This window comes from Engystomops pustulosus, chromosome 7 (assembly GCF_040894005.1).
Source record: "Engystomops pustulosus chromosome 7, aEngPut4.maternal, whole genome shotgun sequence".
Taxonomy (NCBI): Eukaryota; Metazoa; Chordata; class Amphibia; order Anura; family Leptodactylidae; genus Engystomops; species Engystomops pustulosus.
Window position 1 is genome coordinate 16,226,249 of NC_092417.1, and position 16,005 is coordinate 16,242,253.

A 16,005-nucleotide genomic window follows, 5' to 3' on the forward strand; every position below is an offset into this window, starting at 1 on the left:
TGAGTGCAGCTCTGGGGTATAATACAGGATGTAAATCGGGATCAGTACAGGATAAGTAATGTCATGTATGTACACAGTGACTGCACCAGCAGCAGAATAGTGAGTGCAGCTCTGGGGTATAATACAGGATGTCACTCAGGATAAGTAATGTCATGTATGTACACAGTGACTGCACCAGCAGAATAGTGAGTGCAGCTCTGGAGTATAATACAGGATGTAACTCAGGATCAGTACAGGATAAGTAATGTCATGTATGTACACAGTGACTGCACCAGCAGCAGAATAGTGAGTGCAGCTCTGGGGTATAATAGAGGATGTCACTCAGGATCAGTACAGGATAAGTAATGTCATGTATGTACACAGTGACTGCACCAGCGGCAGAATAGTGAGTGCAGCTCTGGAGTATAATACAGGATGTAACTCAGGATCAGTACAGGATAAGTAATGTCATGTGTGTACACAGTGACTGCACCAGCAGCAGAATAGTGAGTGCAGCTCTGGGGTATAATAACGGATATATTATGTAGTAACTATGACGACATCAGTAATGAAAACTTGAGCTTTATTAAAATCAGTGATAGAAAAACCAAGGTAACACGGGAGGTTCTGTGATTTCTCATACACACGAGTGGCAGCATATAGTAAGGCATAATAGTAACACAACGGGGTAACAGGGAGTCTGCGGTATAAATATATTGGGGTAAGGGGCAGCAGACATGGACATATACAAACATTTACATTGTGACATGACAGGAAATGTACAGAAAAGTCTGAGCCAATAATTTACTGTATTCTGATTAACCATTATATAGGGGGGCGGAGCTGACAACGGTCCTGTTGTCAGTTACACTTCTTACCGGAATCTTCCAATGGATTGTCCCCACTATAATCGGGTATCTTGTGTTCTGCCCGATACAGGGAATCCTAACCGGCCACTATGTAGAGTAATGCTGGGAGTTGTAGTGCACACATTCCTCCTACCATCTACTAGAGCAATAGGATATACTGAATGTAGCATTAGTCATACATCTCCACTACATTCATATACGAGTTTCAAGCAATGTTGATACAAAATTTGATATTCGTTATTAATGAGGGTAGCCCTTTATAAGGTCCCCCCCCCCCAAAATCTGTTGTGTCAATCTTACGCTCCATAATAATACATGTTATTTAATTTATCATAACATCTCTGTAGAGGTGGGAGCTGCAAATCCCCTACTTAAAGGTAAATATTACATTGCTAGCTCCCTGCAGGCGTGTAGTGAGGTCACAATATTGCACACATCATGGTCGTGTAGATCAGTCGATGAGATGATTTGTTCGTTTTGGCCTCGGTGAGGCGCCGCGGGTCGTAACATTTCTGGAAACATAGAGCAGCGCGGATCATTAGGAAGCGCTCGTGATTAATGTGCAGGTTCCCTTTCGCCCACTAGAGGGCGGTTGTCATAGCAAGCGGAGGTGTAGTGCTGGGGGGGGCTCAGGTCTTGCGGAAGAACTTCTTGTTGAGCAGGAAGATGAGGAGGTTCACGTTGATCTTGGCTTTATCAAACATCTTCATGACGGCCACCCCCTCGTACTGCAGCTGGAGGAGGTCCTGGGGGTAGAGGTCACATAGGGTCAAAGGTTACTATATATGTTCCCCCTCTAGTTCTACCACATCAGCACCACACAGAGTCCCTAAACTTTCCCCCCCGGCCTCTGACCTGATAATTTAGCTGGAATTTTTCCATATCGACTCCCAAAAACTTGGTCTTGACTTGGAACTTCCCGGGTTCCTCGCTGGGGGTGATGTCGAAGATGACGTTCCGGAATCTGGAAGACAAAAGATCAGGGTTTCCCATAGGGTTCTTATGGACAGGCTGAGCGCTGGCGCCCCCTGTGGTTGGTGGAGGAGTACTGACTGGCTGAACGGGAGGTCCTCGATCTCCAGCAGGACGCCCTTCTCGTGGAGTCTGCTCGCCGTGTAGTGCAGGGAGTTCTGCTTCTTATTTTTGCCTGTGGGTCTTGGGAGAAAACACAAGAACAATCAGACGCAGACGAATGTCAGTTGTGGGGCGATGTACAGAGACTAGGGGGCGCCATACTTCTGGTTGGCAGTGAGGTTGTCCAGGCAGGTCTTGATGTACTGGTTGTAGAAATCGATCTGCTCCTCGTGGAAGGACGTCTTACAGTGCAGCCTCTGCGTGGTCTGACGTAACTTCAGCAACTCCACCTTCCTGTGCTGCCGATACCTCCGCTGGTTACGTATGTCCTGGGGTAAGGATAAGAATATGGAGAGCAGAATAGTGAGTGCAGCTCTGCAGTATAATACAGGATGTAACTCAGGATCAGTACAGGATAAGTAATGTCATGTATGTACACAGTGACTGCACCAGCAGCAGAATAGTGAGTGCAGCTCTGGAGTATAATACAGGATATAACTCAGGATCAGTACAGGATAAGTAATGTCATGTATGTACACAGTGACTGCACCAGCAGCAGAATAGTGAGTGCAGCTCTGGGGTATAATACAGGATGTAACTCAGGATCAGTACAGGATAAGTAATGTCATGTATGTACACAGTGACTGCACCAGCAGCAGAATAGTGAGTGCAGCTCTGGGGTATAATACAGGATGTAACTCAGGATCAGTACAGGATAAGTAATGTCATGTATGTACACAGTGACTGCACCAGCAGCAGAATAGTGAGTGCAGCTCTGGGGTATAATACAGGATGTAACTCAGGATCAGTACAGGATAAGTAATGTCATGTATGTACACAGTGACTGCACCAGCAGCAGAATAGTGAGTGCAGCTCTGGAGTATAATACAGGATGTAACTCAGGATCAGTACAGGATAAGTAATGTCATGTATGTACACAGTGACTGCACCAGCAGCAGAATAGTGAGTGCAGCTCTGGAGTATAATACAGGATGTAACTCAGGATCAGTACAGGATAAGTAATGTCATGTATGTACACAGTGACTGCACCAGCAGCAGAATAGTGAGTGCAGCTCTGGAGTATAATACAGGATGTAACTCAGGATCAGTACAAGATAAGTAATGTCATGTAGGTACACAGTGACTGCACCAGCAGCAGAATAGTGAGTGCAGCTCTGGGGTATAATACAGGATGTAACTCAGGATCAGTACAGGATAAGTAATGTCATGTATGTACACAGTGACTGCACCAGCAGCAGAATAGTGAGTGCAGCTCTGGGGTATAATACAGCTAATACCTTGGCGATCATGTTGATGATTTCCTGGTACTGGTTATGAGAGGACACCAGGCCCAGACTCTCCAGTTTGCGCAGGTTCCTTATCACCTTGCGTTTCTTATCCTCTATGGATAGTTTGCTGTTGCCCAGGAGGGATCGGTGACGCTTCATCTTCTCGGGGGTCTTGGCGTCTTGTAGGACTCGTTGGTGCATTAGATGATAGTGAGACGCTTCCTGCGCAGAAACAGTCAATGACCTCCTCCATTATGTGACATCTCCAGGTTCACCCCAGTGTATAGCATACTTACTGTACCTACCTGCTGAGCGGAGGCGGAGGTGTTCAGTATCTGGGCGAGGGTGTCTCCAGGTTGGGATTGGATGATGTCCACCAACATGTGCTTGGTGCTGGATAGAAGAACAGAGAGACGTTTGTAACCTGTGTGAGGCGCTCCAGCCTGGTGGCACCTCCTGAGGACTTACCTGAGCAGTAAGCTGTGTGTGTCCATCTCTTCTGGGTTAGTCCCGAGCAGATCAAACTTGTTTGTGAGGGTCAGAGACATCTCCATCTTGCGGAGCTGGGCCAGCGCTTGTTCTGAGGCCGCGTCATGAAGGTTGGAGGTGCTTTCTCCTGAGGAGCAGAGATGTAGATGCAGAGGATACATTACACAAGGAAGCCATTGCTATACAGAGATGGATCCTGCACCATGTTCTTAGATCCGATCTTACGTACCGATCAGGGACTGCACCGTAGGAAGCTCCCCCAGGTCCTCGAGGAGTTCATGGAGTGGATCCTTGTGCTCCGGGGCGATGGCATCCTGATGCTCTAACAATAACTAGAAATAATACAGGAGCGGTCACCTTAAAGCAGAGATCAGATGATGGCACCTATCACCTCCACATGTCCGATCCCTCACCTTGTGTGTGTCTATCAGCTCCCCCACCGTGATGTATATGACCGGTTTAGTGGTGTTGACCATCTCCGAGTACTCGTCTACGCTGAACCGCTCCTCCGGCTCTGGGACCTTACAAGCCGTGAGGATAAACTTCCTATAGGGCAGAGACTTTCCTTTAGTCTGAAGTCCATGTATAACGCTGAGCAGGACATCAAACAGGACTCACCTGAACTTCCAGTGCGTCTCTGCCAGGTACTGGTTGACCAGTCCCAGATGGGAATCCTCAAACAGCTTATTGGCGGCCGCGTGCTGCAGGACCTTCGCAATGGAGCCCAATGTCCGCCTCTGATCCGGATGAATGGTCCCCCCCGCTGACATGTCTACTATGTCGAAGGCGTCAGGAGCCACCACGGCCGGGTTCATGAAGCGGTAGTAGAGCAGGTTCCCCACTATCTGATCATGTGAAACGAAGGAAGAGACCGATATTAGGGACAATTTCCATAAAGGGCCACAGATCCAGGATCAGGAGAGGAGACGCAACGCACAGCCTACACGCTCACCTTATAAATGTCCTCCTCTCTGGCCCGAGGAAATTTGTCACCGAGGGAATTTTTCAGCACTTTACCGATATAACGCATGCCGTACCTTAAGAAAATTAAAAAAAAAAAATAAAAAAAAATTAACAATAATTCTGCAAGATGAACCTCAATGGTTCCGTTTGTGCTCTCGGTCCTTACGGTATCTGGTCAACGTTGGCGAAGATGGTGGAGAAGAACTTGTCTGTCACGGCAATGAGGTTCCGGATAGAGATGTCCAGCCTCCTCTGAACCTCGGGGTGGGTGAGCGCCTGCTCCGGAGTGACGTCATATGGGAGAGTGCTGCGGGACAGAAGGACACGCCACCCTTAAGACCTGTTTTTGCCTTGCACCCTGACAGAATCCACCATGTAGTCCCAGGGGTTGGGCTTTGGTTTGGATGCATTTAAAAAAAACATGTGACTTGTCTCTGCTGCAGACTGCTCAGCTCTCGGCCCCCACCTTTGTGCTCCTGTACAGCTCCTCCAACCTTTTACTTCACAGAGCACACAGCCTGGTCAGCTGACATCAGTGGGGGAGGGAGGAGCTGTACAGGGGCACATAGGTGGGGGCTGAGAAGTGAGGAGTGAGTAACAGAAAAGTCACATGTTGTTATTTGAAATGCATCCAAAGCAAAGCTCAACCCCTGGGACTACACAGTGGATTTTGTCAGGGTGCAAGGTAAGTTATAACACACAATTATATTGTAATGCAAAAACCTATAAAAGGCAAAAAGAGGCATTTTTGCACTGCAGGTGTCATGGGCTTCTGTAACCCGTCTTTAGTGAAAATGAGGTCCCTGGTGACAGGTTCCCTTAAAGAAACATTCATTGTACCTCTTCTTTCCGGTCTGTGACTCCACTTGATTCACCCAGCTCTTATAGATTTCTACAGGGTTGATGCGGATATTGATGGTTTTGTCCTGCAGAACCTCCTTCACCACGTTCCCCAGGATCTGACGTAAGGCGTTCTGTCCGCGGGCGCTGCGGTAGAAGCTGACCAGTAAGCGGACCACTGTAGGGTTCCCGGTGATGATGTCCTGTATCCGGTCCACTTTGGAGCTACGAGGGAGAGGGGGCAAATTACATCAGTGAACGCCCCTGACACCCTTAGCAGCGCCTGAGGCGTCCTTAAAGGGAAACTCACGTGATCTCCTCCTGCAGAGCGGTGCGGAAGAGCTTCAGGAGCAGGTAGGCTTCCCGCCGGTTAGACGCGTAGTTGTAGAGGGTGAAGGTCACCGACTCCATGAACTTGGTGGATTTGTTCTGTGGCATCTGGAAGATCAGCCTGGCCATGTACTCCGGGTTTGTCTAAGAAAAGAGTGCAGGATTTACATCAAGGTCAGATTGCTGTCAGGGAATAGAAACATAGTTCCTGGTCTGATACACTGTAGCAAAGCTGTACATGGTCAGGATAGGGTTTCGATGTTAGGTTCACAGAAAGCAAGCAGAGATCTGGATTATTATGTAAGAAATAACCAGGCCAGGACCTCACCTGTAACAGGTAGAAGAGGTGCTGATAGGCCTCCAGCTTTTGCCGCTTCTCCTTGCTCAGAGACTTTAACCCCTTCTGCTTATCGATGGCCATCAGGTCCGACAGCTGCTCCTTGTTTTTCCTGGTGAGTTTCTTACAGTGAGAAACGACTTCCTAGATAATAGAAGGAACAGGTCAGAGCTATGAGACAAACAGGTTCTGTATATTTGGGCTGGAGACCCCCGGGGGGCGCTCTGTACCTGCAGGGTGATCCTGTTCTTCACCAAGAGGCCGATCTTTATGTCCATCATGTTGAGGTCATTCTCCAGCTGTTGGTTGGACCGGATCTTCTTCACCACCTCCTCCCGCAGCTTCATCACCTCCCTCTCCTCCCAGAAATCCCGCTCGCTTTGCTCCAGTAGGTGGGCGAACTTCCGCAGGGTGCTGAGAGGGGGGTTTTTGGCATGAACTGTAACAAGGGACAGCAGAATTTACCATTTCCCTAAAATAATTCCCAGTATATGAGGACTACTGCAGTCTTGTGGCCTAGGTGCAGCTTGGGCCACATTTAGGTGAATGGGACAGTGCTGCAGTACCACGCACAGCCACTATGCAATGTATGGCGCTGCGTTCAGTATGGAATAAAGAGGCTGTAGGTCACTGCAGTCTCTAAATATCTGATCATGAGTGTCAGTCCCTGCAATGATCTGGTACTGACGACCTATCCCAAGGACAGGTCATCAATATTTCAGTCTTTACCCAGCATCCTGTAGTCCCCCCTGGCCTTGCTGGCTCGGAAGAAAGCCTGGATCTTCACAACGCTGGCAATCTGCAAACACAACGGATTACAACGTGAGACGACACAACTGGGAACGGCCGTGTCACCCGGCGCCGCCCCCCATACGTACATTCCTCCGGAAATATCTAAGCCGCTCCCTGTATTTCTTGTGGGCGAGCCCCATCCTCACCAGTGACTGGATCTGATAGAGAAAAATCATAAAAACATGAAAAATCTCTCACCAGAGCATAAAGGATTATGGGCAATTCCATCATAGGACACGAGTATTACCTTAATTACGGCAGCCACGTTCCTGCGCAGGTATCGGAGCCGTTGCAGATAAGCGCGTCGCTGCCTGTAGCCTCGCCAGTGCGCCTGCCAATCACACCAAAGGGTTATCTACTCAGATCAAACTAGCCCACACTCACCAAAACAAATTTTTCCAACCTGATATTTTACCCCAATACAACTATCCATATATCGTTCCTTCCCATGACTAAAAAAAAAGGCTCCACAGTCCTTTCCTAAAGGTGAATCACCATCTATAGATATTCATGGTTCTTCTATCTCAGCTGCTTCCTGATTAACAGGGGACATGCTTTCTTTCTCCGCCAGGAATGAGAGAGATGCTGGCTGTGTGCGATGCGCTGAAGAGAAATCAGCTCCTTTATCTCACTCCTCTCTTAGGAATTCTCTTCAGCCACAACACACTGCCAGAATGGCTCTCATTACTGAGGAAGGGGGGGAATGAGCTGCGCAGGAAGGACACAAAGGGCGATCAGTCCAACCATCTGTGCATAAGAACCAATGCATGTCCTTCCTTTGAGCTATGTGAATTCATGGCGCGGGAACAAGGGAGCCAATCTCTCTTTAAGGGTCAAACACAGCCAGTCTCTCTCATTCCTGAAGAGGTGGGTATGAGCTGAAGGCACAGCTAAGCTATAAGAACATGTATATGCCAGACTCACATGGGGTCATTGGCATAGATGGCGAGTTAACTTTACGAACAGACTGTGCAACTTTACATGTATGGGGAGGAACAATATAGGGATAGCTGTACCGCTATATAATAGTAGATATGTTTAGTTAGTATGGGTTAGGTAAGTTAATATCCTCTCCTGACCTAGACGCTGATCCTAGGACATAACAGAGACGGTACCTGGATTAAGGTGACGGCGGGCACTTGCTTGTGCAGTAGGTGCATCCTCTCAGAGAAGTTCTTGCGGACCAGGTAGCCCCTCATTCGCGCTTGTAGCCTCACCAGCATGTCTGCGCTGGCCTCCCACTGCTTCTCCCGCCTGAATCCGCTTGTCACTTTGTTCATGGCGGACTGTAAGATTTACCATTGAAACTATCAGATATCTGATATTAGGAATACATATAACCTTGTATAAATATACATTCCCTCCTCCTTACCTGGATTTCCTCGCGGGACAGGTGTGTGGTGCTGGGACTAAACCCCGGAGGCGGATCCCATGTCCCCTCGAAGGAGCGCAGGTGGAAGAAATAGTCCCCTCTATCCTTTATCTTATGTCGTACCCAGTAATTGGCAGCATCACCTGTGGTTAGGGCAGCAGAGTTTAGCCAAGATTCCGGACCATGATGCTTTGCACGCTCTCCATTGTTTACTTTACCTCTCTTTCGTTTTGCGTTCATGATTGCCCCCAGTTCAGACTGATATCCCTCCGCGCAGTCGGCCACCACCCCGCACAGCAAGGCGTCGGGGTTACGTAGCACCCGTATGGTCTGGGAGGGCTTCCCTTCCTTTATGGCCTGGTTGATGGCCGCTATACCCAAAGCCACTAGGAGGCGGAAGGAAAGAGTTAAACGTATACTTGTGGCTACGAAGGGGTTGAAAGGGTTAATCACGTCCCTCGTCAGCAGTATTACTCACTTTTACGGGCCCGTACGTTTTCCTGGTTCGCCTGAGACACTCCCTGCTGTATCTCCTCCAACCAGAGCACTGCGGAGGCGTCCCGGGTCACCTGCGACAAGTGCCAGACTAAAGGGTTAATTCAGCTCCCAGTAAAAACCAGGTCAACAATAGGAAGGGAATTGTAAGACTGGTCGCCACCACAAGGGGGAGCTCACATATCACATATGTTTGAAGCTCTATATTAATACAATGGAATCTGTGTACAGTGAGCTCCCTCTAGTGGCAGCAGGTGGTAGAGAACATTTTTCCAGTGCATTGCACAGCAGGGGGCCGCTCGTGACCTAAATTTAAGGATATGACATCACCTTCTTTTTGTGCTGCAGGTCACTGGTGAGGATCTGGTGATAGAGACTGGCGGTAGGGAGGGCGACGTCGGTGAGGGCAGCAGCAGGCAGCAACAGGGCGGTGAAGGTTTTCTGGGGGTCGTTCTGTTCGAGAGCCTCATTGATGAGGCCGACTGCCAGGATTTCTGGAGAAAGAGAGAAGTAGTCACTAAACGTATACAATATGAAAGGGAGTGTCTCGTTTCATCCATTGCTTCTTAAAGGGGTTGTCCAAACGTTAAAAAAAAAAAAAAAAAAAAATGCTTTGTTAAAAAGCAGCTCCACTCCCGACCATAGGTAATATGGTATTACAACTAAGCTCCATTCACTTCTATAAACCCTAGCTGCAATACCAGCACCAACCAGGGTCAGGTGTGGCGCTGTTTTTGGAAGCGGGCAACCCCTTTAATCGAGATATAGCTACTGCTAAGCAGGCGGGGTGCATGGAGGACCATCAGATCATATGGAGGTCCTATCATACAGAATATACAGATCAAAAAACACCCCTTTAAGAGGCACAAGTCCTTCCACTCACTGTCATGTTCTTCTTGGGTGGAGTGGTTGATGCTATTGACGCACGACTGCAGATCGTTCCAGCTGAGGAAAGCGCTGCCGCCCTGAGAGCGACGCTTGCGCTTGCACAATTTGTTAAAATATCTAGGAAGAAAAAAATAAAAATAATTGTCTACTACCGTTTCTTGTATACAGCTCCTATGCAACTCTATGCGTCTCCATGGATACAGACAGGACCAAGCTTTTGTAGTCTTGTAATGTTTAGTATTAAAAAAACGGAAGATGAGACAAACGTAGACTGGGAATAGGATCAGACTACAAAGGGTCAGCTTGTAGTCTGTTGCCATGGAGATTCCTTCAGCACACACCCTAAATAACAGCATATGGTACACATGGAGCTCGGAGATCCTACTCGCCTCTGTATGTTCTCCTCGTCCACATCGGACAGACCCAGAGCGGAGCTCGCCAGGGCGGCCCAGAAGGTATTCAGGTCTCCGGCCTCTATGGCTCTGTTCACAAGGGCTACGGCAGACAACATCTCCACAGCCACAAACAGCTCCTCCTGCACCAAGGAGCCCTGGTTATAGAGAGGAGAAGGAACAGAAATTACGGAGCGGCCATATTTGTCATCACCTACCTTTCCCATAAACTTTCATGCAAGTCCCTCCTCTAGTAAAGGGTTGGACTTACTCTAGGACTCTGCCCCTGCAGGACAGAGAGCTCCTGCTGGTACAGATCTGCGGCGGCGGGGTAGATGTCCGGCAGCTGTGCATCTGGGTTGGCCAGCTCCTTCACGGTCAGGGCGGCGTTTCCGTTTCGGATGGCGGTATTGATCCGGGAGACGGCTTGCTCCACTAGAAGGGGGGTAACACACAGGACTGTGTAAAATGGTGGGCCGACTATTTCAATCACTTTTATAACCAGGATGAGGAGCAGTATACAGCAAGCATTGAACGGATTATAATCTGTGTGCAGGGAGCTCCACCTAGTGGCGGCAGGAGGTAGACATAATTTTCTATTGAATTTCTAAACATCACAGTATGAAAAACTGCGCTAAACACATCCTTTAAAACTGCTATTATACAGCAGTACAACTATCCCTATATTGTTCCTCTCCATAACTGTAAAGTTCCGCAGTCTTTTCATAAAGCCGACTCACCATCTATGCAAATGACTTATTTATGTTCTTCTAGCTCTACCGTGTCTCCAACTTCATGATTGACAAGGGGCCCGCTTTCTCTTCAGCTCAGCTCCTTCGTTTCCCCCTCCTTCAGGAATTCTCCTCGGTGAGTCACACAGCCAGCCTCTCATTGCAGAGGGAGGGGGGAATGAGCTAGAGGTGGGGCTGACCAGGCAGGGCATAAATAAATGTGCCAGACACAGCTCAGAGGAAAGACGAAGATTGGACTCAAATAGGGTTATTTGCATAATGTGTCAACTTTACAAATTGACTGTAGTACTTTACAGGCATGGGGAGGAACAATATAGGGATAGTTGTACTGTTGCACAACGGCACTTTTCAAAGGTTTGTTTAATAAGTGTGGGTTAGTTTAACTGATAGGTTCCCTTAAAGACCAAACACTTACTGGCATGCTCATGGAGAGCGTTTTGATTGGCTGCGTCCACTCCGGCTTGTAGCTCCTCCTTCTCCAACAAATCCATATATCCCAGCTCCTGAAACACACAAACTCCCTCTGAATATATAGACTCAGCTATCGATCTTTAGGACTGCAGCCATAGCAGTCACTATGGGGCCCATAGTGTGAGGGGGCCCGAGCATCTGGGGTACTGGTTGTGAATAAGCTGTATGTGGTATTGTATGCATGTGTGTATATGCTGTATTTGTATTTATAGGTTATGTGTATATGATGTATGTATGTATATATGGTGTGTGTATATACTGTATGTGATTGTAACTCACATGTGTAAGTAAACAAATATGTATATATATTTTTTACATATTTTTAAGCAGTAAGGAGGCCCCCCATTCAGAAGTCTGCTACGGGGGCGCTGCCCCTCCTAGTAAAGCCCTTGGCAGCGCCAGACAAAACTGAGCCACTTAATGATGGACTCACAAGGGCTTTCTGCTCCCGGTCGTTGATGAGTTGCTCCAGGTACCAATCCATGTTCTCCCGCTGCAGTCTGCGCAGTAAGAGGGCGGAGTCTTGTAAGGCAGAGTACAGGCTCCTCCCATCCTTCCTCTCCAGAGCTTCATCCACGTACTCCAGAGCTGCGTGCACTGAGGAGACACAGAGGCAGGTCACAGCGCCACAGGTCACCGGCCACATACAATGTCACATCACAGGGGTCACATTACCATTCACTTTGTTGATGTTCCCTTGGATTTCAGCTTGTGTCAAACAATGGTCATAGACATCCTGACTGTCCACCGAATTCTGCAACACCTAAAGACAAGAAGGAGAACAGTGAGTGCAGCTCTGCAGTATAATACAGGATGTAACTCAGGATCAGTACAGGATAAGTAATGTCATGTATGTACACAGTGACTGCACCAGCAGCAGAATAGTGAGTGCAGCTCTGGGGTATAATACAGGATGTAACTCAGGATCAGTACAGGATAAGTAATGTCATGTATGTACACAGTGACTGCATCAGCAGAATAGTGAGTGCAGCTCTGGGGTATAATACAGGATGTAACTCAGGATCAGTACAGGATAAGTAATGTCATGTATGTACACAGTGACTGCACCAGCAGCAGAATAGTGAGTGCAGCTCTGGGGTATAATACAGGATGTAACTCAGGATCAGTACAGGATAAGTAATGTCATGTATGTACACAGTGACTGCACCAGCAGCAGAATAGTGAGTGCAGCTCTAGAGTATAATACAGGATGTAACTCAGGATCAGTACAGGATAAGTAATGTCATGTATGTACACAGTTACTGCACCAGCAGCAGAATAGTGAGTGCAGCTCTGGGGTATAATACAGGATGTAACTCAGGATCAGTACAGGATAAGTAATGTCATGTATGTACACAGTGACTGCACCAACAGCAGAATAGTGAGTGCAGCTCTGGTATATAATACAGGATGTAACTCAGGATCAGTACAGGATAAGTAATGTCATGTATGTACACAGTGACTGCACCAGCAGCAGAATAGTGAGTGCAGCTCTGGGGTATAATACAGGATGTAACTCAGGATCAGTACAGGATAAGTAATGTCATGTATGTACACAGTGACTGCACCAGCAGCAGAATAGTGAGTGCAGCTCTGGGGTATAATACAGGATGTAACTCAGGATCAGTACAGGATAAGTAATGTCATGTATGTACACAGTGACTGCACCAGCAGAATAGTGAGTGCAGCTCTGGAGTATAATACAGGATGTAACTCAGGATCAGTAGAGGATAAGTAATGTCATGTATGTACACAGTGACTGCACCAGCAGCAGAATAGTGAGTGCAGCTCTGGAGTATAATACAGGATGTAACTCAGGATCAGTACAGGATAAGTAATGTCATGTATGTACACAGTGACTGCACCAGCAGAATAGTGAGTGCAGCTCTGGAGTATAATACAGGATGTAACTCAGGATCAGTAGAGGATAAGTAATGTCATGTATGTACACAGTGACTGCACCAGCAGCAGAATAGTGAGTGCAGCTCTGGAGTATAATACAGGATGTAACTCAGGATCAGTACAGGATAAGTAATGTCATGTATGTACACAGTGACTGCACCAGCAGCAGAATAGTGAGTGCAGCTCTGGGGTATAATACAGGATGTAACTCAGGATCAGTACAGGATAAGTAATGTCATGTATGTACACAGTGACTACACCAGCAGCAGAATAGTGAGTGCAGCTCTGGGGTATAATACAGGATGTAACTCAGGATCAGTACAGGATAAGTAATATCAGGTATGTACACAGTGACTGCACCAGCAGCAGAATAGTGAGTGCAGCTCTGGAGTATAATACAGGATAATAATCACTTCTTGCCTTATTTCGGGCATTTGCCATCTTGGTAGCCTTGGCTTGGTGCAGGAGTTCTTGATACACCGGTGCCAGCTTCTCCTGGAGGTTCACCAGCATGGCATTGGGGTTTCGGAGCGCGGCCATGGTGTCCTGTACCACTCCTCTGTCCACAGCTTCATTAATGGCAATGACGGCTGCATGCACTAGAACGTAGTGATTGTTTTGTTAGATTATCTGAGGGTTTGTTACAATGTATCCTGTACAGTCTTGTGATACATGATTGATGCATTGTAACAAAACCTTTACTGGCAATTCACTGACAGCAAGCAGAAATTGAGAAACCAAGTATATCAGAAACTTGGAGACCCTGTATCTATACAATGAAGATGTGTTACCTGCAGCCTCATCCACAGACATCTCGTTGGCCAGGATCCCCCCGATCTTGCTGAACGCCGGCATCTGTATCCCGTACTTGTCCAGCTCACACTTCATGTTGTTGATTTCTTCCTCTAGAAGGAGAATTTGGGACATGAATAGAAGATACAGAACCTGCACCCCCCCCCCCCCCCACCACCACCAGGACCGGGGTCACAGATAATACATTGTAAATTTACCTGTAAAGTTTACTTTTCCATACAAATCTTGGATCTGAGGAGCCAGCCCCAGCTTAAAGAGGTACAAACTGGAAAAACAAACAAAAATCGACATTTTTGGCCTGTAAGGTGCACCCAAGATTTAGTCATTAAAGAAAAAAAAAAAAAAGAAACCGAATAAAATAGATTTGTCGGCGGCTCTGCCGCATCCGTCCACTCTGTCACAGACGCGGCGGCTCTGCCGCATCCGTCCACTCTGTCACAGACGCGGCGGCTCTGCCGCATCCGTCCACTCTGTCACAGACGCGGCGGCTCTGCCGCATCCGTCCACTCTGTCACAGACGCGGCGGCTCTGCCGCATCCGTCCACTCTGTCACAGACGCGGCGGCTCTGCCGCATCCGTCCACTCTGTCACAGACGCGGCGGCTCTGCCGCATCCGTCCACTCTGTCACAGACGCGGCGGCTCTGCCGCATCCGTCCACTCTGTCACAGACGCGGCGGCTCTGCCGCATCCGTCCACTCTGTCACAGACGCGGCGGCTCTGCCGCATCCGTCCACTCTGTCACAGACGCGGCGGCTCTGCCGCATCCGTCCACTCTGTCACAGACGCGGCGGCTCTGCCGCATCCGTCCACTCTGTCACAGACGCGGCGGCTCTGCCGCATCCGTCCACTCTGTCACAGACGCGGCGGCTCTGCCGCATCCGTCCACTCTGTCACAGACGCGGCGGCTCTGCCGCATCCGTCCACTCTGTCACAGACGCGGCGGCTCTGCCGCATCCGTCCACTCTGTCACAGACGCGGCGGCTCTGCCGCATCCGTCCACTCTGTCACAGACGCGGCGGCTCTGCCGCATCCGTCCACTCTGTCACAGACGCGGCGGCTCTGCCGCATCCGTCCACTCTGTCACAGACGCGGCGGCTCTGCCGCATCCGTCCACTCTGTCACAGACGCGGCGGCTCTGCCGCATCCGTCCACTCTGTCACAGACGCGGCGGCTCTGCCGCATCCGTCCACTCTGTCACAGACGCGGCGGCTCTGCCGCATCCGTCCACTCTGTCACAGACGCGGCGGCTCTGCCGCATCCGTCCACTCTGTCACAGACGCGGCGGCTCTGCCGCATCCGTCCACTCTGTCACAGACGCGGCGGCTCTGCCGCATCCGTCCACTCTGTCACAGACGCGGCGGCTCTGCCGCATCCGTCCACTCTGTCACAGACGCGGCGGCTCTGCCGCATCCGTCCACTCTGTCACAGACGCGGCGGCTCTGCCGCATCCGTCCACTCTGTCACAGACGCGGCGGCTCTGCCGCATCCGTCCACTCTGTCACAGACGCGGCGGCTCTGCCGCATCCGTCCACTCTGTCACAGACGCGGCGGCTCTGCCGCATCCGTCCACTCTGTCACAGACGCGGCGGCTCTGCCGCATCCGTCCACTCTGTCACAGACGCGGCGGCTCTGCCGCATCCGTCCACTCTGTCACAGACGCGGCGGCTCTGCCGCATCCGTCCACTCTGTCACAGACGCGGCGGCTCTGCCGCATCCGTCCACTCTGTCACAGACGCGGCGGCTCTGCCGCATCCGTCCACTCTGTCACAGACGCGGCGGCTCTGCCGCATCCGTCCACTCTGTCACAGACGCGGCGGCTCTGCCGCATCCGTCCACTCTGTCACAGACGCGGCGGCTCTGCCGCATCCGTCCACTCTGTCACAGACGCGGCGGCTCTGCCGCATCCGTCCACTCTGTCACAGACGCGGCGGCTCTGCCGCATCCGTCCACTCTGTCA

The 16,005-nt window shown here is 49.5% G+C and overlaps 1 protein-coding gene across 1 annotated transcript in view; it reads right to left on the reverse strand.

The window, feature by feature from the left end:
* Nucleotides 1-545: 545 nt before the first annotated feature.
* Nucleotides 546-16,005, reverse strand: part of IQGAP3 (IQ motif containing GTPase activating protein 3) — a 28,669-nt gene continuing 13,209 nt past the window's right edge. Inside the window, exons 6-38 of the mRNA XM_072114923.1 lie at nt 14,245-14,312; nt 14,026-14,139; nt 13,655-13,833; nt 12,008-12,095; nt 11,766-11,929; nt 11,277-11,364; nt 10,381-10,544; nt 10,107-10,267; nt 9,713-9,834; nt 9,160-9,323; nt 8,813-8,903; nt 8,553-8,720; nt 8,335-8,477; nt 8,078-8,248; nt 7,210-7,293; nt 7,049-7,120; nt 6,900-6,969; nt 6,401-6,609; nt 6,162-6,314; nt 5,814-5,977; nt 5,504-5,728; nt 4,830-4,970; nt 4,653-4,737; nt 4,319-4,545; nt 4,114-4,246; nt 3,930-4,032; nt 3,680-3,827; nt 3,517-3,604; nt 3,221-3,433; nt 2,085-2,251; nt 1,902-2,003; nt 1,704-1,812; nt 546-1,594 (exon numbers count right to left, since the gene is read on the reverse strand). Of these exons, the coding sequence (XP_071971024.1) occupies nt 1,478-1,594; nt 1,704-1,812; nt 1,902-2,003; nt 2,085-2,251; nt 3,221-3,433; nt 3,517-3,604; nt 3,680-3,827; nt 3,930-4,032; nt 4,114-4,246; nt 4,319-4,545; nt 4,653-4,737; nt 4,830-4,970; nt 5,504-5,728; nt 5,814-5,977; nt 6,162-6,314; nt 6,401-6,609; nt 6,900-6,969; nt 7,049-7,120; nt 7,210-7,293; nt 8,078-8,248; nt 8,335-8,477; nt 8,553-8,720; nt 8,813-8,903; nt 9,160-9,323; nt 9,713-9,834; nt 10,107-10,267; nt 10,381-10,544; nt 11,277-11,364; nt 11,766-11,929; nt 12,008-12,095; nt 13,655-13,833; nt 14,026-14,139; nt 14,245-14,312 (4,495 nt within the window). The 3' untranslated portion in view covers nt 546-1,477. The remainder of the gene's footprint in view (nt 1,595-1,703; nt 1,813-1,901; nt 2,004-2,084; nt 2,252-3,220; nt 3,434-3,516; nt 3,605-3,679; nt 3,828-3,929; nt 4,033-4,113; nt 4,247-4,318; nt 4,546-4,652; nt 4,738-4,829; nt 4,971-5,503; nt 5,729-5,813; nt 5,978-6,161; nt 6,315-6,400; nt 6,610-6,899; nt 6,970-7,048; nt 7,121-7,209; nt 7,294-8,077; nt 8,249-8,334; nt 8,478-8,552; nt 8,721-8,812; nt 8,904-9,159; nt 9,324-9,712; nt 9,835-10,106; nt 10,268-10,380; nt 10,545-11,276; nt 11,365-11,765; nt 11,930-12,007; nt 12,096-13,654; nt 13,834-14,025; nt 14,140-14,244; nt 14,313-16,005) is intronic.